The sequence below is a fragment of the Octodon degus genome, unplaced genomic scaffold (assembly GCF_000260255.1).
Source record: "Octodon degus isolate 3935 unplaced genomic scaffold, OctDeg1.0 scaffold00026, whole genome shotgun sequence".
Classification (NCBI taxonomy): domain Eukaryota; kingdom Metazoa; phylum Chordata; class Mammalia; order Rodentia; family Octodontidae; genus Octodon; species Octodon degus.
This window is the reverse complement of record NW_004524602.1, coordinates 3641840-3662928: the sequence shown is the minus strand read 5'-3', so window position 1 is coordinate 3662928 and position 21089 is coordinate 3641840. Positions and strand designations below refer to the sequence as shown.

General features: G+C 52.6%; 2 protein-coding genes across 14 annotated transcripts in view; one reads left to right on the top strand and one right to left on the bottom strand.

Moving 5' to 3' along the window:
- Nucleotides 1–5158: 5158 nt before the first annotated feature.
- On the bottom strand, nucleotides 5159–12761 carry Stoml1 (stomatin like 1). 5 transcript variants are annotated; one of them, XM_023712681.1, is made up of 7 exons: nucleotides 12489–12761; nucleotides 11223–11329; nucleotides 9872–9981; nucleotides 9190–9393; nucleotides 6935–7130; nucleotides 6317–6553; nucleotides 5159–5939 (listed from the first exon to the last, which is right to left on the bottom strand). In XM_023712681.1, exons 1-7 carry the CDS (start codon nucleotides 12704–12706, stop codon nucleotides 5911–5913), a joined length of 1101 nt encoding a protein of 366 aa, XP_023568449.1. In that variant the 5' UTR covers nucleotides 12707–12761; the 3' UTR covers nucleotides 5159–5910. The 5 variants fall into 5 exon arrangements, with proteins under 5 accessions (XP_023568449.1, XP_023568447.1, XP_023568448.1 ...); XM_023712679.1 differs by having other exon boundaries at nucleotides 5161–6030; XM_023712680.1 differs by having other exon boundaries at nucleotides 5163–6030; nucleotides 9872–10021; nucleotides 12574–12761.
- Nucleotides 12762–15276: 2515 nt separating this feature from the next.
- Pml (promyelocytic leukemia) overlaps nucleotides 15277–21089 on the top strand; it is a 50545-nt gene continuing 44732 nt past the window's right edge. For all 9 annotated transcript variants that reach the window (XM_023712555.1, XM_023712559.1, XM_023712560.1 and 6 more), the window contains exons 1-2: nucleotides 15277–15476; nucleotides 17214–17677. In XM_023712555.1, coding sequence (XP_023568323.1) covers nucleotides 15342–15476; nucleotides 17214–17677 — 599 coding nt within the window. In that variant the 5' untranslated portion in view covers nucleotides 15277–15341. The remainder of the gene's footprint in view (nucleotides 15477–17213; nucleotides 17678–21089) is intronic.

The following is a 21089-nucleotide window of genomic DNA, read 5'->3' as shown; positions in this document are numbered from 1 at the left end:
CTGTTCAGCCGTTTGAATCGTGTGTGTGCAGAGCTGTCTGTAGATCCCATCCGCTGGGAGCTGTTATTGCCCCTGATGAACTGAGCCTTCTACCTTTTACGTGGTTGTGGCTGCCTCGCTCTTCCTCTTCACTTCATGTAGGTTTGTTTATTTCCGTCTTTTTTTCTCTTACTTCATCTAGGTCTTTATATTTACAATGAGTTTCACCCAGACACGGTGGCACACGCCTGTAATCCCAGCTAGTCAGAAGGCTGAAGCAGGAGGACAGTTTTCAAGCCAGCCTGGGGACCCTGTCTCAAAACAATAAAAAGCACTGGCGATGTAGCTCAGAGGCTTTGGTTCAATCCCCAGTACTGAAAGACAGTAACAAACAATTTTTTAAAAAGCAAGCTTCTCGCCGACAGCAGAGGGCTGAGAACTGTCCGCAGCTTGCAGCACGGGGGCCTGGGCCTCAGGGCTCTCGCTTGCCCCCTGGTGGCGAGCTCTGGGATGTGACCTTGCTGGGCTGCAGGTCGCAGGCAGAGGTTGTGGATCAGGCACCGGGTGGTGTGATGTCCCAGGGCCAGGCTGGGGAATGGGTGGTGTTGGGTGCTTGTCGCTTTCCCACAGTAACACAGCCTGCCTCTGCCGGCCACCACCAGGGGTTTTCCTGTCTCTGGGTCTTTCTCCTGCACAGCCCGTGAAGGGGTGTGGAAAACAACTTGCTTTCTTTCCTCTATTTAAAAAATTTTCTCACTGAGTTGCTCTTGAGAACTTTTGATCCACCTGCCTCAGCCTTTTGAATAACCAGGAGGAGAAATGCTAAAATGAGGGCACTACAAAAAATTTTAAAATAAATAAACAAATGGGATCACTTGGGCTGGACAAATAGCTCAGCAGATTAAAGCACCTGCAAGCAGGGCCAGGGGCCAGGGGTTCGATCCCTGGGCCTGCCATGTCGGCCCCCCAGGGGGCACGCTGAAAAGGCAACTGAGACTGGACGGGGTGCGCACTTGTAATCCCAACTCATGGGAGGCTGTAAACAGGTGGATTACTACAAGTCTGATCTAGTAGTGAGACCCTGAACACCCTGTAGACCCCTGAAATTAAAAAAAAAATTTTTTTTTTAAAGGGATCACTTGTCTTTCTAGTTAGGTAGGCCCAGAGGGGCAGCCCATAGTGCCCAAGGTTCTTTGGGACCTAACGAAGTGTTTAAGTCTAAGAAAGCCTCCACTCCAAAGTGCAAAACTACAGAATAATCCAAATTAACAAGTGCTTCATCAAATGCCTATAAAGTGTCATTGACTGTTAATGTATATCATCACAGTAATTCGTTGTCAGGTTATTAAATAAATTTATGGCCATTTCATTACTTGAAAAGTTCACGAATCAGATGATTTTTAATTCTATGGGCATGTAAGAATGTGAGTGACGCTGGAAATCATGCACACCTATAATCACAGCCCTCTGGGGAGGCTGAGGCAGGAGGATTTCCAGTTCTAGTCCAGCCCAGGCAAGTTGGAAACACAGGTACACCATGTTTCATAAATCAAAAACATAGGGCTGGGGAGATGGCTCAGCAGAATAAGCACTTCCCTGGCAAGTGCAAGGGCCTAAATTCAATCCCTGGTTCAGCAAAAATAAGGGGGGCTGGCCAAATACCTCAGCAGATTAAAGTGCCTGCAAGGGTCCGAGAGATAGCTCAGTAGAATAAGCGCTTGCCTGGCAAGAGCAAGGGCCTGAGTTCAACCCCTGGTTCTGCCAAAGGAAATAAATAAAAAATAAAGCGTGCAGGTGGATGGGCTGGAGGGGGGTTTGATCCCCAGGCCTGCCGTGACAGCCCCCCTCCCCCGGGGAGTGCTGAGATGGCGACTGGGCGTGGTGGCATGCGCCTGTAACCCCAGCTCTTGGGAGGCTGTAAACAGTCCGATCTAGCAGTGAGACCCTGAACACCCTGTAGACTGTTCCCTAACACACACACAGAGAGAGAAAGAGAGAGAGAGAAAGGGCTGGGGGCTGGGGATGTAGCTCAGTGCCAATGACCTGGGTTCAATCCTAAGTATAAAAGAGAGGAAAAAAGAATGCAAACAAGTGCCCACAGAGGGCTAAGAACCAGTGGATAACTACTCCACACATGCGTGGCTCTTAGCAGGGTGCTTCCCAAGGAAACCTTACTGATGGGTTTTTCCGTAGTAAAGACATAGGAAAGATAAAAGAAGCCTTTATTACCTCCAAAGACATGGAGAGGATCAGGGCACATGGGAAAATCCTCCGACCTGAGACCAAGAAAGCCGCGACTTTTACGGACTTTCGCTAGGGGTGGAGTTTGAGGGGCAGTTTAAATTACATTTAAGGGGTTGACTGGGGTCTCTCCTGTGTGTGTGTGGGGGGGGAAGGTGAAAGGAAACTGTATTCAGGACTGGGTTGGGGGGAAGGAGGAAGCGGCCACTGGGAAGATAAGCTGTTGTTTTAAGGGCTTCACCGTAATTTAAGATTATACTACGGCCAGAACCTATCACTTACAAGAGTCACTTCGCAATGTTTTACGATACCAAGTAATATTTAGCGTAGGAATGCTGGGAATTTTAGTGCTAGGTAAGATCGGAGAGGGCAGTCACGGCACCGTACCTCACCTCCCAGGACCCTTCCGGGCCATCCCCCGTGCACCCCAAGCTACATCTGGAAGGGAACGCCTCTCACATCCCACCGCAAGGTGGCGCCGAGAGCTCGGGCTGAGCTGCTCAGGTTCGCGAGACCTGGGTGACCCTCAGGCTTCGCTCTCCCAGCAGGGTCACGGTTCTGGGGCTGCGGCCCCCAGCCCCAAGGCGAGGTGGGGTGAACTCTGACCGCGTTGCCCCGCCCCCTTCCTCCTTGGCTCTGTGTCCCCTGCTCCAGGTTCCGCTTCTCTCCTCTCTCCTACCTGTACCCTCCCCTCCCTCTCCTTGTCTTTCCTTGGTCACCAATCTCCAGATCTCACTCTTGCCCTCCTCCTCTTCTCTGTCCTTCCTTCCTCTATCTTCCTCAGCTAATTTGAGATTAAGCCAGGCATCGTGACACACGCCTGTAATCCCATCTCCGGGGAGGTTGAGGCGTGAGGATCACTGGAAGGCCAGTCGGGGCTACATAACAACTTCAAGGCAGCTTAAACTGAGATCCTGTCTCAAAAGAGTTTCCCTTTCCTGGTCATTTGGACTTTGGGGAAGAGCCAGAAGTACGTGTCAGGCCTGGACAACGGCGTGGCTGAGGACACACCGCGCCCTTCCGTTTGCTGGCACTTGGCCCCAACATTCGCTCTATTTTTTCATCCTTCATAGAGACACTCACAAAAGAATTTGCAGACACGCTTCGGAAAATGGCAAGAATGGCGGGACCTGTGTCTGCAGTGAGGGACGCGCGCAACGTGTCTTTCGACGTAATAAGTTTAAACACACCGCACATTTTGATCTTTGTAGCGGGGTTTTCTTGTAGAACCACGTACTTTAAAATAACAAAAACCTTCCGGGAGAAAAGCTGAGAGACTGACAGAAGGAAACCCTGTTCAGAGCCAGGGCTGGGTCACATGAGCTGGAGATCAGCGGACAAGGGGCAATTTTGCTAGTGTGCCTTTTTAATCCTTTTAAACTTCTGAACCATGCGTCAATGTATTAGCTGCTCAAAATGTACTTATTTCAAAATAATACACTGTTTTTTTTTTTTTTTTTTTTTTTTTTTTGGCGGAACCGGGGATTGAACTCAGGCCATTGCACTTGCCAGGGAAGCACTTATTCCACTGACCCACCTCCCGGGCCCTACTACACTGCATATTAACATATTAAGAAGCATAATTACCTACTAGATTGAGGAAAAAAACACAGGACGTGTGCCGCTCAGTACCAGGACATGTTTGGCACATGTGGAGTGAGTTACCTCTGTCCCCTTCCCACCAAGTTCCCTGCCACACTTGAAGTTCGGGGTACCCACATGAGGCGCCAGCCTGTGCCCTGGCAGGGCTTCCCCTCTGCGCTGTGGTCTTCCCACCAGCCTCACCTCTTGCAGGAAGCTGCCTTCGATCGATCGACAGGCCGCCCATCATACCCCCTGCGGCCTGCTCAGTCAGCCTCCTTGGGCAGGCTGGGGTGTTAACAGCAGCTGCAGACCCGGATCTCCGCCCACACAAGCAGAAGTTTCATTCTCCCCCCCCCCCCCCCCAGCCCTGCTGATTGTCTCAGGGCTTTCGGTTTCCCTAACAGTGAGCTCAACTTCCTGGTAGCTGATAGGGGGTGGGCGGTGGCGGTGGGGATGGCACAGGATCCAGAGATGCGCTGACTCCGGGGAAGGCAGCCTCAATGAGGAAGCCCCAGGGCTTTGGCCCAGCAGGATCAGAGGTCATGGGAGGGACAGGCACAGGGACTGCTGGAAGAGGGGCGCTCAGGCAGGGGCATCACTGCTGGGCTTCCGGGTGGCCATGTGGTGGGTGCAGACCACAGGAGAGGCCTAGAAAAGGCCCTCAGGAGACAGAGAGGCTGGGACCTTCAGGAGGACCCCAGGCCCCAGGGCACAGCAGTGAGGTCTAGGCTGGGCTCCAGGGAGGTGGCCCTAGCCAGGCGAGGACCTGCCTGAGCAACGAGCAGAGACTAGCATTGGTGGGGACAGTGGGTGAAGTAGGAGGAGCCTGGGCCAAGGGACAGGCCTGAGCCACAAGGCAGCTGGGGATTGCATGGTTTCGGTTTCTCCTGCCAGCCCTCCCAGGAAAAGGGATTGCTATTCCTGAAAGCCACTGGTCTTTGGCTGTGGACCCTGGGGCAGGGTGGGGCTTGGCCCAGGACCTGGACTCCACACTTGTGACCATCCAATTAGGCAGTGGACAGTGTGATGAGGCACCTGCCATAGCCCCACTTTTTTTTGGCGGAACCAGGGATTGAACTCAGGCCCTTGCGCTTGCCAGGGAAGCACTTATTCCAATGAGCCATCTCCCTGGCCCCTCCCACTCCTCTTTAAGATGACTTGAGCCCCTCATTCCTCAGGTCAATGTTTGTAGGACCAGCTCCAGTGTATCCTGTCCCTATTTTCTCACAAACCTGTGTCCAACTATAAAGAGGAACAGAGAGCAGGTGTGGATGTCCCTGTCTATAATCCCAGCACTCAGGAGGCTGAGACAGGAGGGTGACTGACAGCTTGAGGTCAGCCTGGGCTACACAGTGAGACCCTAGCTCAAAAAAAGAACCAAATAGAAAAGAGGAACAAAGAGTACCGTGCCCAGACCTTTATGGAGCTTGGAGACCCTCAGGAAGAACTGTGTCTATGCCAGCCTCCAAGCCCAGTGTCTGCCTGGGCAGCAGCGGGGGCACCACCGTGCAGATACCAAGCCCAACCCACACCTGCAGCCTGTGCCCCACACTGAGCTACATGGTGAGCATCACATTTATTGGTCAGGGGCATGGAACTTGGAAGAAGCATGGATGTCAGGGCCTCATGAACTGCCCTGAGCCCCACATCAGGCACATAGTACCTGTGTCCTCCCATAACAGCGAGGCCTGGACTGCTGGGGGCGGGCAGAGCCCACCTATGGAGGCAGCAGCTTCTTCCGGGGGCTGCTACCGCCCCACCCTCTCTGGTTCCTGCTCACACACTTGGACCCACGTGCTTCAGTCCCTCGTGTAGCACAGGCCCAGGCCAGGTGGCATCAGACTATTCCTAGCTGACTGGGTACTTGGCTGGAGACAGCAAGGGTCAGAGTCCACCCGAGAAGAGATGCGCAGGGAGGCCTCTCCTACTTCCTCCAGGGCTCCTGGCTCGGCCTCCACTGCCCTCGCTGCAAGCTGGAGCCTCCTCCTCCAGGGCTAGGTTAGGCTGGGTGACAGGTGTCCCGTGGCAACTGCTACTTCAGGGTGCAGAGCACAGCCTCCAGCTTCATGGCCACAGCTAGGTCACCCTTCACCTGCAGACGCCCGCTCATGTAGGCCCCCAGGGGCCGCAGCTCCCTGCACAGTAAGGCCTGCAGGTCAGCCTCGGCCATCTCCACCACCACATCAGGAATGTGGTCAGGCATTCCACGACCCACCCTGCCTCGCCCTGTGGGGAAGGAAATCAGCTTTAGGGGGGATGGAGGGGTGTACTGAGTGCTGTGGGGAGCTGAGGCCCACAGAAGGAGGCGATACAAGGCCCAGCACACATGGGGCACAGAGGAGGCTGCCACACACACAGCTCATGGCCCAGACGCCCAAGTGGCAGAGAAGTGCTGCCTATGGCAGGGGTGCATCTGACCCACCGCCTGCCAGGAGTTTGCCCCAAACTGCTGTAGTCTAAACCCTGGGTCGGGGGTGCAGGAGCAAGCGGGAAGGGGGGGGCATAGCTGCACCTGTAGTGAGGTCCAAGAAGTAGGTGTTCTGGGCACCCCCAGGCAGGACAATGTTGAACTGGTAGCAGGCGCCAACCTGGCTGACCAGGGCCTCAGACAGAAAGGGCTGCAGGGCCACCAACAGCCCCTCGGCCACTGGTTGCTTTGGGCTAGGCCCGGCCCAAGCCTCAGCATGGACAGCTGGCTGCTGCACCTCGCTCACCATCTCCATGGTATCCACCGATGTGGCAGGAAGTGCTGGAAGGAGGCAGAAAGATCAGTGGTCAGCCAAGGGCAGGATCATGGTGGCCACTGTCCCTTTAGACCTGTTCAACATCTTCTAAGAAGATGTCCATCTTCTGGACACCCCCAGTGTCCAGCTTAAACTCCAAATTATGTCTCTGAGGTACCTCTCCCCCCCAGCCTCTTTCCAGCAACCATCCTGGACAGCTGCCTGCCCTAAAGAGGCTACAAGGTACCTACACCCACCTACATACCCAGAATTGGTTTACCTCCCCAGCTCTGGTCGGCTATATAGTCAGGGTGGCCTAAATACATGTGTGCCCTGCAGAGGTGCTTGGTTGTGGGGCAGAGGGACACCATGCTGCTGAGCATGGCCACTCTCCTCCCCCAGCTCACCTGGCCCTGGGGGCAGTGTGCTTCCTGCCCTCAAGTTCATGCCTCCACCCAGCAGGTGCAGAGCCAGCTGCTGCAGGGTGCTGTCCAGGCTGGGTCCAGCGGGGCTGTCCTGGGGAGGCTGTAGCACAGCCTCCACTGCTAGCTCCACACGGTCCACCTCCAGCCCCCAGGCCCTGGTCACCTCGTTGATCTCCAGCTGAGGACAGGGTGGGAAGGAATGGAATTTGGTCAACAAACTTTGCCTGAACACCTGCTTTGGGATGTGGAGACACTGCACCTGTCCAGAGAAGCTGCCACCCTGGGATGCCCCGTTGAGCCTAAGAGCCGAGACAGGAGGGGCCACATGGGCAGGGGTCAGGGACCTTCCAGGCAATGGGAAAAACCTGCACAAAGTCCAGGCTGAAGAACATGGAGTGTTCAGGAAACTGAGTGGCCCGTGTTCTATTGTGTTGACCCCACAGTTTGGGCTGCCGCAGGGGGTACAGTGGAGGGGTCCAAGATGACCTCTTCCTGCTCAGGGGCTTATTCTGGGCTGCCAGGAACCACAGAGAAGGACTACACAGAGCAGACCTGCTCCTTGGAAAGAAATCCGTTGGTTGCTGTGTGGACACTGGATGGGGTAAGTGGACCAAAGGTAATAGGGGCGCAAACTGCAGACCAGACAGGAAGCAGATCTGGGGAAACATAAGCTAGGTGAAGGTGACAGCTCCTGAGGCGACAGACAGGAACAAAGAGGGAGCAGAGCCAAATGCTGCCAGCAGGTGAGGAATTCCGAGGGCTCACAAGGCAAAGAGGTCATCATGACACAGGCCAGGGCTGAGCCAGGAGACTGGGGATGCCTGGACCCTGGGTGGGACCGGAGGACTGGGAGCCTCCAGTGGAAAAGGGGAAAAGGGGTGTGAGCCGGAGGGGGAATATGGCAGAGGGTCTGCGTGTAGCAAGGGGAGGAGACAGAAAGATGGAGGGAACCCTGGGGAGGTGTGACCAGCACTGCCCCATTAGCTGACAAGGGCGCAGGGCCAGTACACTTGCGTGTGAGTGGCTGAGGAGTCTGCACTCAAGCTGAAAGGCAGGTGGAAGCCAGGAGAGGATGAGAATGCAGGCCTGCATTGGGGCTGGTGGGAGGGCACTGCCTGGCCTGAGATTCAGGGGCAGCCTGAAACATCACCCCACAGCACCAATGCCAAGACAGCCAGGCCACGGGGCCTACGTGACACTCCCTTCCAGGCACGGGACAGGCTCCCTCTGGCTGACCCCCTCACACCCAAGCAGCATCGACAGAGGCTGCACTCATTTCCCTCTTCCTCAAGGGCAAGGAGGGTGTTTCTGTAAATAAGGCTGCCGTCAAGGTGACTCAGGGGGTGCTGGAGGCAGACGGGGCTGCAGCGGGAGGGTGGGTGGTCTGCTCCAACCTGGCTCTGAGAGGCAAGTGGAATCATGTCCGAGCCTTGGTTTCCTCCAAAAGAAAGTACGACAGTAATCCTGGCCCTCCAAGTCGCAAAACTGGGGGAGACTCCAGGGCAGGCCATTGAGACCGCATACCTCAAATCCCTAGGAATTTCACTGAGCTGCCTGCTGATGCCACCGCTAAAGGGACCTGCAGGACGGCAGTGCTTCCTTCTCTCCAACCTCAGCTCCCTTGAGGAAATCAGAGCGGGGAGACGACCTTACCACGCTGCCCACGGAGGACAAGCACAAGTTGAGTATGGCTGCAAGGGACAAGCTACTATGTACGCACTCATTTCTACGCCAGCTGATGGCAAACAGGAAGTCAGGGGAGCTCCAGGCAGTTTTTCATACACATGGAAAAGCCAGGGAAGGGAGTCCAGTGTCCTCATGGACCTCCCTAGCGGTGGCTGGCTGGACTGGGCTGGGGACCCTCCCCCTACCCTGTATCCACTCAGCACAGAACACACAGGGTTCCTGAAGTCCCAGGTTGTTGAAGCAGCAGCAGCGGCAGCAGCAAGGGGTGAAACCTGAGTCAAAGGCAGAGTCCTGGGAATCTCCGCCAGGCATTTCCCCTTCTCAGGGACACCTGGCCCATGGTGGCTGTGATCTGCCCCTGCCTTAAGCAACAGCCCCAGCCAGACCCCCAGCTCTTCAAATCTGGCTACACTATAGGGACACATGGCCAACTGACACCCAGAGCCATCTGGCCCTTGCTCAAGGTGATCTGGGCAGGGCAGGGCAGGGCAGGGCAGGGAAGCCAGGCCTGGTGCCAGCGGCCCAGCTCTCCCTCAGAAGGAGCTGCCTACCAGGAGCTGCTCGCCGACTTTGGGCTTCTCCATCTGGATCTCCCGCAACGGCCTCCGGAGCAAGGCCTTGGTCATGGCGTTCTGGGCTGTCATGCGTGTGGCCGTGTTCAGGTCCTTCACAGTCATTACCGACAGCACTGGGTCCCAGATGCGGAACTGTACGTCAGCCCCAACGGACAGCACAGCCCCGTCCTTGGAGGCCAGCTGGTGGGGTAGCCAGGAGACAAGTCCTGATCAGGGCTCAGGACTGCAAGCGCCACTGGCATGACCCACTCAGCTGACCTCAAGCTCTTTCCAGGCCCCCTGGTGTCCCCAGGGATGTGTGGGCAGGGGTATAGAGTAGGGAGACCCTCCCAGCCTCCTCCTCAACTTTCCAGTCTTTTCTATCCCACATCCCCAGACAACTTCCCATAGACTGAGGTCCTAAAACCCACCATCCACTCAGCATAAAACCCACTCTCTCCACCCAGGGAGGAAGCCAGGAAGCCTTTCATACACATATGTACTAGGGATTGAACCCAAGGCCTTCACACCGAGCTACATCCCAAGCCCTTTTTATTTTGATGCTGGGTCTTGTAAAGTTGCTTAACTGACCAGGCCAACTTGAGATCCTCCTGCCTCAGCCTCCCAGAGCACCTGTATTATAAGGGTACACTGCTACAGCAAGCTAGAAGCCCCTCACCTTGCATGGAGGGACATTGAAGGCTCGTGTTCTCAGATCCACTCTCTGAAAGGAGTCAAGGAAGGGCAGGAGCAGAACCATGCCAGGCCCCTGGGGGTTGCGGATGCGGCCCAGACGGAACACGATCATCCGCTCATAGGTGGGCACAATCTGTCCAAGTGGTAAAGAGAAAGGCTGGCTGATGATGTCTGCCAGGTCCCTCCTCCCCCATCCCCTTTGCCTTGGTCACAATCAGTATTCCTAGCTGTTTCTCGATGAGGAAACCAAGGCTCAGAAATCACACAGCCCCTGCAGGAAACAGGCAGAGATGCCTGCAGTCTGAAGGACTGCAAAGCCCAACGTGTTCATGTCACCCCTAGGAAAATGTCATCTCTACTTGGAAGCTAGCCATGGCTCCTACCAGGAAACCGGCTCCCCGCAGATTCCCTGCGGGAAGAGGCTGGATGACTCTAACAGCACTTGAGCAGAGGCTTTGCCACCTTTAGATCCCTAGGGCCCTGGTGGGATGAAGCTACGTTTAAAGCGAAAGGCAAAGTGACTTGCCCAAGGTCAAGCAGCATTTGTTTCAAGTGGAATTTCAGAACTAGGATCCAGGACCACCCGAGGGCTCCCTTCTGGGTTAGCTACCCTAACCCAGAAACTTTCTCAAGAAACTGGTGCCTAGGGCACTACAAAGGGCTCAGCTACAGCTCTGCCGGTCACTCCTCTTCTGTCTGCTCCACCCTTGTTGAAAATGAGCCCTAACTTTCTATTGCACATGATCTTCCAGGGCAAGCTGGATGTTCCAATTTCTAATTTGGCCTAAACCAAAGGGAGGAGGATGGGACAGCCCATCTCTGTCCACCTTCCAGGACTTGGGAGCTTGGGAAGTCTTGTTCCTACTCCTCCCTGGCTCCTGGGATGACTCTGGATAAATATGGCATGCAGTAGCCTTCTCCGACAAGTGGGGTTCTGGGATGGTGAGGGCTCAAGAGGACACTATCCTCACGAATGGATGCAAGCCAGCTGGAGCCCTGCTCCAGCCCCTTCCCTCTATTCCCCGGCTGCTGTGAAGTGCGCACCTTTCCTCCCCCAGGCCCTGCTGCCCTGATGTTTCTGCCCTGAGCCAGCTGACCATGGACAGAACCCCCTGAAACTGAATCAAAATACTCCTTATCTCCTTTAAATTGTTCAGGTATTTTGCCCCAGAAACAGAAAAGCTTAGAGGTGGGCACTTCCCCTGCCTACTTCACAGGTGTATGATAATATTTAGGGGTAGAAAGCAGAATGCAGGGAATTTATCCATCAATTCCAGAGCCTTCAGTGTGTCCCAACCATGCTGGGGTTGCGCCAGCCAGCCAGCCTTACTTACCTTTAGGGCAAACCAGCCAGAAATGGGGAAGGTGAGCAGCAGCAGCAAAAAGCCCAGGAAGCTGATGAGGCCATGGCAGAGGCAGGAGGGCCAGCTGTGGGGCACATCTGAGGGGCGAGAGAGCAGAGGGGTCATGACACTGGGTGGGCCTGGCAGGACAGCAAGTACCTGTCACCCACCTTCCCCTTCCTTCCACCTCACAGCTCTCAATTTCGCTCCTTGTCAGTAGATCCGTATCTCTGGGAAGGTGGTCATTAGGGATGGTTCTCTCCTCCCCACATCAAAACGAATCCGTCCAAAGCACAGCAACCTTCACAAAAGCCTTAATTCTCAGCTAGGGAGCAGCCCGAATTGCGGAACTGGGGATTGAACTCAGGCCCTTGTGCTTGCCAGGCAAGTGCTTATTCTACTGAGCCATCTCCCCGGCCCCCCTCTTTGACTCATTCAGTTGCCTACCCATGCTTGCTGAGCAGGAAGCACCTGGACATCCATAAACACATGCTGCATTAAACTGAATACTGTTGCAATAACACATCCCTCCTCCACCACTAGCGCCAGCAGATGCGTGCTTTCAAGGGTTCCTTACGGAGATGATGCCTCAGTCTACAGCATGGGAGCAAGAGAGGGGGCTAAGATTTTCTTTCTTAGTCCTCATCCCATTTTATGCCTTGACGTCCTTCCAAAATTTGTATTTCAATTCCAGCAGCTGGGGCGGGGGGAGGGAGGGGTTGGAAACTAAGAAGTGAAGTCTCATTCAGGCCAAGAGAGATCCTGGAGCCCAAGATGGAAGCGCACAGAGACAGTCAGAATCAGACACGAGCCAACTCTCTGCTCCCCTTCTCTCAATCCAGAAGAAGCAGCAGACAAGAGCCTTCGTTTCATCTTTCGGAAACCCCAAGCCCCAAGGCATCAAGACTCAGCTCCCCGCCTGGCTGAATCTTTGGACAGGGTAGTCATCCGTGCAGGAGGGGCAGGGAGGGCGCAAATCCTCCAGTCATGCTCGAACGTGCGGGACCTAGCCTGGGCCAAAGGAGCTGCAGAATGCTTTGGGGCAAGACAGGGCCAGAGCAGGCACAACCAGGAGCTGCAGACCTGCCTTTCTGCTCCGTGCATCTTCACCAGCCAACAGGAAGACACCCCGCGGGTACTGGTGATCTCTTCTGCCTAGACCTGGGTTTCTTTCATTGCTTAAGGAAACTTAAAGCCTCTATCCGAACAGGGAAACGTGATGGGGCGAGGTTCGAAGACCGAGGCACCGCACATCACCTCGCATCCCTCGGACGCCCACGAGTCAGAGGCCGGGCCTGGGGGTACCACAGTCCCCCGGCCTGCCATGCTGGGGGCCACTCACCGGCCCCCGGCCCCACGCCGCCCCGCTCCGGCGACAGACACCCCTTCTGCTCGCCCAGAAAGCCGAAGCTTGACTGCTGGAAACGGTCAAAATCCCCCAAGGGCAGCGCGCTGTAACCGTCCCGACCTAGCATGGTTGCTAGGGAAACCACACTCGGCGCTTGCGCCGCGCCCCGGCGCGCGCTCCCAGCCCGCAGTTTCCGGGTTCACCTGCGGCCGCAGGCAAGAGCGAGAGCGGGAAGCCGGCCGGGCTGCACCCGCCTTCCACAGCGCCCCCTGTGCCTGGAGGTCCGAACTGTGGGCACGGGGAGAGGGCGTTCTGGGCCGCTTACAGGGGTCATTACCCACTCGTCCTGGCTCTCACCTCACTTAAAAGGTGAGGGGATGGTGGGCTTCCCAAGAAGATATCCAGTAGCCACATCTCCAGGATCAAGGGAATGAGGTTATCAGCACCCCCTCTCCAAACTCACACACTGGACTTAGGGTTTCTCCGGACTGTATTTTCTTGTAGTTAGCAAATAATTCCTCCTCCTGTCCCCACAGTGCAGCAAGGCTATCACGGGGCAGATCTCAGCACCCATTCGTTGTGTCATGTGTCGTCAGCTCACTGCGGACAAGGTGGGGCAGAAAGCCTTGAATTTAGGCATATGGGGAAACTACATGCAGGCCCCTCAGGGAGCCCAGTGAAGAACTCTGTAGGGGCAAGTCATCAGGCACCATAAACAGCAGAAATTTCACCCTGAGAAGCATTACCTTCCAGCAGGATGTTACTGGGGTCGGCTTTCTTTCAACTTCAGCAAAGAAACTAATAAAGCTTTCCCAGTTTTACCTCGTTGGTTCCACCCACCATCCCCATCATAGCCCATTTCTTTGTGTTGTTTTTGTTTTAGGGCTTTTTTTTGTGTGTGTATGTGGTTTTGAATGTTTTGTTTTGTTTGAGATAGGGTCTCACTGTGTACTTCAGGCTGGCTTTTAACTCACTATGTAGCCCAAGCTGGCCTTGAATTCACAATACACCTGCCTCAGCCTCCCAAGTGGTAGGGTTGGGGCTGGGGAGATGGCTCAGTGGAATAAGCACTTCCCTGGCAAGTACAAGGGCCTGAGTTCAATCCCCGGTTCCACCAAAAAAAAAAAAAAAAAAAAAAGCAAACAAAAAACAAAAAACAAAAAAAAAACCCAACAAGTGGTAGGTTTACAGGCCTGATCCATGCCCAGCTCCTTTTGTTTGCTTGTTTTTTGAGACAAGGGCTCGATCTGTATTCCAGCTTAGCCTCAAACTCAAAGCAATCCTCCTGCCTCAGGAGGAGTGCTGGGATTATAGATGTATACTGCCATGTCTGGCTCATGGCCCATTTCTAGGTCTCTTCTGCAGACGGTTGCTCATCATGCTTGAGTTTCCCTGGTTTGGTGGACTGATTTTCTGGGTGCCGGGAGGTGTTGAATCTGCCTCCAGCCCCACCTGAGTAATACATGCAGGTGGTTAGCTTTACAAGAGCAAGGCTCTGCCACCATCCCCTTTTAGTTTGTCCCACCTTGGAACAGAACACAGAAAGGGCACACAAGCCATCACAGTGGTGAAGTTTGAAATCAGCCGTTCTGGCCCAGTATGGCTGCCTATAGCTGGAGTCTAGCCGGAATTTCATGAGCCAAGTCTTAACTTGAGGTGTCTTTATCCTCCCCCCTGGTTTTTTTTTTTTAGAACCAGGGATTGAACTCAGACCCTGGCAGCGCTTATTCTACTGAGCCATCTCCCAGGCCCCATTAACTCCCTTCTTGACTGCCACTCAACCTATCATCCTGTCCCTCTCATCTTCCTCTCAGTCTTTGCCTCAGTTTCTTTCCTTTCTTTCTTTTTTTTTTTTTTTTTTTGGTGGAACCGGGGATTGAACTCAGGACCGTGCTTGCCAGGGAAGTGCTTATTCCACTGAGCCATCTCCCCAGGCCCAGGCCCCTCTGGCTCAGTTTATTTTGTATCCTACATCCAATCATTGAGACTAGGTCCCTTGTCACTAGGCTGTCTGAGTGACTGTCCCAACCTGCAGGACTGATCCTGTGGTTCTCCTGATCCAAACTCTTCACTATGTCACCTCCATAATGGGTCCAAACTCCTTAGCTACTATCTCACCCTGGCATATTTCTCAGAGTCCTCTCTTCAGCTTGAAAATGGCCTACATCCCTCCCCAAACTGGCTGTCCCATTGTAAACCCCCATGCTTTTTTGTTTGTTTGTTTTTGCAGAACCGGGATTGAACTCAGGCTCTTCCCAGGCAAGTGCTTATTCTACTGAGCCTCTCCCCGGCCCCTATCCCTCCCCAGGCCTTTTGCACATACTGATCTCTCCTTTTTAAGTGGCCCCACCCCTGAATCCCTAGTGAACCCACCGATCCCACAAGACCCAGCTGAGGGGTCTCTTTTGAAGCCAGTCGCAAAACTATGAAAGTCTCCCTTTGAGGGTCAGCTCTTCCACTAGATCAGGTTCTTTGAAAGCAGGGGCTGTATGTGATTCATCTCTGTGTCTGGTCCCAGCAGAGACGGGGCTCAAAGCTGTTTGGGGCTGCTTCTCTCGTCGGGTGGTGCAGCCCTCCTTTTGCGCAACTTGATATCCTAGGCAAACCCAACGTCTCTACCTCCAGGCCAGCCCTGCCTGGCTGACTTCCTCTCGGGAGGCGGGCCCTGAGCTTGCACCTCCCCTTTGGACAGCCCCCGCGGCTCAGCCCTAGTTCTCCCGCCTTGCCGACATAAGCGGAGAATCGAAACTGCGCTGGGCTCTATGCCGCAGAAACCTGCAGCCACTAGTTCTCCAGGCCTCCAGCAGGACTCCGTCCCGCCCAGCTCACCCACCATGCCGCCTCCGGAGGTCTCCTCTGAAGGCCAACAGTCCAGCCACAGCCACAGCCCGGTAGAGGTACTAATGGGTCTGGGGAAAAGGGGGTTAGGCGTTATTGGTGTGCTGCCGCGGGAGAGCTGGGCATAGCCAGTCATCGTGGAGAACGTGGCGAAGCAACTTAAAGTAACCCTCAGCGAGAAGGCCCCGCGGGGTCCTGACCGTCGTGGCCGCAGGAACAGCGGCAGAGTGCGTAGGACAGAGCAGAAGGGAGCCAGAACGGGCCATCGGTCCTTCTCTGGGCAGCTGGAACAGACTCTCGCCCACCCTGAGCCTTATCTTCCAGCCATGCCCCAGATGCGGGGCTGCAGTTTATGAGGCATGAAGGTGGCGCCCTGCAGCACAGCCTGGAGCAAGGGTCACAGCTCAAGCGCGGCAAAAGCAGAAATCCCAAGTTCCCAGGCTGGAAATGGAGACCCGTGGTCCACACTGGAGATGTGCTTGGACCAAGGCCTCCATCCAGCTTCTGTGGCTTCTCTCAGACCTTCTCTTGAAACCCCTTCCTGGCTACTCTGTACCCCAATGGGCTTGTTAGGCCTCCTTCCTGGAAGTCTTGCCTTAGACTTGGGGCACCCCAACCCCATCCCAAAAGGAGCCACTTAGCTCCCTTGTTCTGTGTTCTGCCAGGAGTTTACTGCCTTTCCTCGTGAAAGTACAAGTCACTCCATGGGGCTATGGTTTTGATTATTAGCAGTGAGAACAATTAATTATTAATCAACACTCAGGAGCACGTTCGCTCACCAGATACTGTAGTGAGCATATTTGGGGGACTTCCCTGTGGCGGTAGTCGGGAAACAAGCACAAAAGTTAGCCCATTAACCATGTCTAAGTGCAATTCAGTACATTCACATTTGCATGTTAACTTGCCACCATTTCCAGGACCTCTTCCATCACCCCAGAAATGCTGCCTCTGTAGACAACAACACCTTGTTCCTAGATAATTTTTATTTTCTTTTAAGTGTGTGAACCTGGCTATTCTATATAAATGGAACCCTAGGGTTATTAGTTGTTATTTGTTCCACTGAGCATGAAGTCCTAAAGTCTTGTCGCATGTATCAAAATTTCGCCCCTTTCCAAGTCTGTCTATGGCCTCATTTGCTTGTGGACACTGGGTTGGTTCTTTCTGCCTGTGGTGACTAGTACTGCTACCTGTGTTAGAGTACATTAGAGGACAAGTATCTGAGTCTTTGTTTTCAGTTCTTTGGGGCATGATATCTAGAGTAGAAGTATCGGAGATGTTTGATCCTTTTGGGTATTGTATCTACTAGGTGAATTGCTGGGGCAAATGGTAGCTCTCTGTTTTGAACTTTCTGAGCTCCTTTTTTTTTTTTTCCTTTTTCCTTTTTTTTTTTTTTTTTTTTTTTTTTTTGGCAGAATGGGGGATTGAACTCAGGCCCATGTGCTTGCCAGGGAAGCGCTAATCTGAGCTCCTGCTTGTTCAACATTGTACGTGAGGTTGGTAGTTATCGATGTACTTTCCACACTGCGTTCCTTGAAGGCAGGCGTGTATCCTCTGTCCTCTTGTTTCTCAAGGTGCAGGTCTGTCTAATATCAGGGAAGTAGATGCTCAACTAACTGTGCATGGGAGCTGGAAATCCTGAGCAGGTGTGGCCTTGGGGCGTTGTTGAGTCACGATTTCGCATCATCTGGCTAGCTAGGATGTCAGATTCCACTCCAGCCTGTGGCCAAGGGGCTGTGCCATGGGTGGAGAGTGCTGGAACTTCTCTGGGCCTTACTTCCCCCTCTTTGGTCCCCCAGGAATCTGTGGAGGAGGAGTTCCAGTTCCTGAACTGCCAGGGCTGCCAGACCCAGGCCAAGTGCCCCAAGCTACTGCCCTGCCTGCACACGCTGTGCTCCACATGCCTAGAGGCTCCCAGCCTGCAGTGCCCCATCTGCCAGGTGCCCCAGCTGGCAGGTTCTGTGCAGGCCCTGGACAATGTGTTCTTCGAGAGCTTGCAGCGGCGCCTGATGCTGTACCAACAGATCATGGATGCCCAGGCCACCTGCACCCGCTGCAGGGAGCCGGCCGACTCCTGGTGCTTCGAGTGTGAGCAGCTGCTGTGCACCAAGTGCTTTGAGGCACACCAGTGGTTCCTCAAGCATGAGGCGCGGCCACTGGCCGAGCTCCGCCAGCACTCGGCGCATGAGTTCCTGGATGGCACACGCAAGTCCAACAACATCTTCTGCTCCAACCCCAACCACCGCAACCCCACACAGACTAGGTGAGTAGGTGCCCAGGGTGAAGTGCACAAATCTGAGCGGGGAAGAGATGGGGCGACCAAAGACGCAGAGAGGCGTGTGCTTCAGGGGCCCTGTAGCTAGGCACGGGGCCTGCAGACCTGCAGCATGTACGATGGTGAGCCCAGTCGATGCCACCTGTCTCCTCACAGGTGGATCCTAGTTAGAATCTGCAGTGTCCCCATAGTAAATATTTCTGCTGAAACAGTGTTGCTTTAGTGGTACCGCAGCAAGTTGGATGGGTACAAATATTGCACATTTTGAGCAAAGCAGAGTAATGCCCACCTGTGATCTCAGTACTCAGGAGGCTGAGGCAGGAGGATTGCTGGCAGTTTGAAGCCAGCTGTATAGTGAGCTCAAGGCCAGCCTGAACCAAATAGTGAGATCTTGTCCCAAAAACAAATAAAAATTGTACCTTTTGATACATGTCACCAAACGCCTTTAGAAAAGTCTTAACAGTTCAATTTTCCATAAACACCACTAGAGACTCTCCGTGGGACTGGATTCTAAGGATCACACTCTAAGGCTAGGTCCTAGGATCAGATCAAGCGAGGTAGTTTCCTTTTGAAAAGTCTAAATGACAAGCAGTGCTTTCTGGGAGTTTCTATAGGAAAAGAAAAAAATAAATAAAACAAAAAACCTACTTATTTTTATTGAACAATCGGTTTTAATTTCATCGTTGAAAGAGAGAATGCATTTATATCGTTCACAAAGTCTACACCAAGAGCAGTGTCGTGTTCCACTGCCATCTAATTCCCACCTCTTCTCCCGCCCTCTTTCCTCCATCCCTCCCTTCTCCCCCACCCCCTCAGCAGCCATTGTTACTCTGTAGTTTGGGATATTTCCTTTTTCAGAAACATGATGCAGATAGGATGGGCAGCCCTGTTTTGGCGGAACCGGGCATTGAACTCAGACCCTTGCGCTTGCTAGGGAAGTGCTTATTCCATGGAGCCATCTCCCTGGCCCCCCATAGGGTCTTGTTGCCCCCTTTTAGCTAGGAAGTGAGTACACACAAGTGAACTTTTCACCTCAGGGAAGGCGGTAGGCCTTTCTCGGGTTTCCTAGTGCTTCCCTGCAAGGTGTCCTTGACCCTTTTGACATTCAGCTTTCTGTGCTTACCTCTTAAGCTTTCTTTCCTACAGGCAGAATTTTTCTGTGTCTTCAGCTGCTTATACTATTGGTTTATTTGCATTTCTTTTCATTAAGGCTGAATGGCTTTTGGGTCTGTTTCTTACTGCTTATTGGCTATTGTTAGTGTTTTTTTTCCTGCAGGAAGTGCCTCTTTAGAGCCTCAGCTGGGGCTTCCCCCTTTGAGGAGTGTCTCTTTGTTTTGAAGAGCCCAGAGAGTGCAACTGTCCTAGTGTTTTGGTACTGGGTATTGAACTCAGGACCTTGTGCTTACTGGGCAGGCACTGTGCTGCTGAGCTACATCCCAGCCCTCTAGTGTTGACTTTTGTCATTTCACTTAGTATGTGGTTTGATGTTTACAATGCAAGTCTTGTTTCAGTTTTTTGTTTTTGTTGGTACTGCTGACTGAACAGAGAATCTTAACAGTGAGCTGTATCTCCAGCCCTTTTGATTTTTAAAAAAAATTTTGACTCAGTGTCTTGCTAAGTTGCTAAATTGCTCAGGCCGAGCTCAAACTTGGGATCCTCCTGCCTCAGCCTCCCAAAGTACTAGGATTACAGGCATGAACCACCACACCTGGTTCAGTATCACTCATCACTTGGTTTCATTGTTCCGAACCACCCAAGCAATATTGTACAACAGTGGCTAGAGAAGGGAGCTTTGATTTGTTCCTATCTTTGGTGAAAAAATTTGTTTTCTTATTCACTATGTTTATTGTTAGTTTCTGTAGGTGATTTTTTTAAAAAAAATCACATTTAAAAAGTGGGTTTCCATTCCTGGTTTATTAAGTATTTTGTTGTTGTTATTATTTTGTTTCATTTACACTCAGGTATAGGTGTGTGCTGCGACTCTATGAAGGTATTCTGAAATTTCATCTTTTAATATGATGAACTAAGTCAATATGTTTCTTTATGTGGAATTTTTTAATTATCAGAAGGAAAACCCTTGGACTGAGGAGATGGCTCACTGCAATAAGTGCTTGCCTGGCAAGCGCAAGGGCCTGAGTTCAATCCCCAGTTCCACAAAAAAAAAAAAAAAAAAAAAAAACAAGAAAAAACTCATTTGGGACCGGGGAGATGGCTCAGTAGAATAAGTGCTTGCCTGGCAAGTGCAAGGGTCTGAGTTCAATCCCCGGTTCCGCAAAAAAAAAAAGGAAAACCCTTGCTTGTTCATGATATACTATTATTTAAATTCATAGCTAGATTCTATATAGAAACTTTTAAAGGGCCAGCCAAATAGCTTAGCGGATTAAAGCGCCTGCAAGTAGGCTCAGAGGCTAGGGGTTCGATCCCTGGGCCTGCTGTTCCAGCCCCGACCCCCGGGCACACTGAGGTGGAGATTGAGACTGGGTTTGGTGACATGTGCCTATAATCCCAGCTCTTGGGAGGCTGTAAACAGGTAGATCACTATGAGTCGATCTAGTAGTGAGACCCTGAACACCCTGTAGATCCTTACCTAAAAATGAAAAATTAAAAAAGAAACATATTGATTAGATTATTAACTGTATTCATAAATGTAATTAACTTAGAGGAAATATGTGTGATTTTTATGATACGCTTATCTACTTTGTACCAGTCTATTTCATGAATTTGGAAACTTTTTTCTTTCTTTTTTTTTTTTTTGGAAATGATAATGATGCAGGGATGATATCAGAAACTCCAAATATGATATAAGGGAAATATGACTCAACCTGCTAGGTGTCTGATAGGCCAAGTTCATGTTCTCTAAAACTAAAAAGTGAGGGGCTAGGGAGATGGCTCAGTAGAATAAGTGCTTGCCTGGCAAGCACAAGGGCCTGAGTTCAATCCCTGGTTCTGCCAAAATCAATCAATCAATCAATCAAACTAAAAAGTGAATTCTAAGAACCATGGAGGTTTAAGAATAGGAAATGTTTATTGAAGGATAGAAAAAAACTCTTTTGACTGAGAGGGACAGGAAGGGACACCCAGAAAGTGGAACTTTCCAAGGAAGTGTTAACTTCGTAACGTTTTAATTTCTAGCCTCCAGTCTTCTTCTTTTTTTTGGTGGAACCAGGGATTGAATTCAGGCCCTTGCGCTTTCCAGGGAAGTGCTTATTTCCACTGAGCCATCTCCCTGGCCCCCCTCCAGTGTTCTTTTTTTTTAAATTTTTATGTGTGTGTGTGTGTGTGGCCAGCTCAGCCCACCAGAGGGTGGGGCTGGCTGGCATGTGGTGCTGGGGGATTGAACCGCGGTCCCTGTGCTCTGCTAAGCTTGTTCTAAGTAGGTGCTTTAGACCACTGAGCCATC

Bases quoted from the DNA above. Each gene is read 5' to 3' on its own strand.
- Stoml1 (XM_023712679.1), bottom strand. From the start codon at position 12,706: ATGCTAGGTCGGGACGGTTACAGCGCGCTGCCCTTGGGGGATTTTGAC. The intron at 9,982-11,222 runs GTAAGTAAGGCT...TGTTCCGTCTGG, and splicing joins CTGGCTGGTTTGCCCTAAAG to GCCGCATCCGCAACCCCCAG. The intron at 7,131-9,189 runs GTAGGCAGCTCC...CCCTGTCCTCAG, and splicing joins AAGTCGGCGAGCAGCTCCTG to CTGGAGATCAACGAGGTGAC.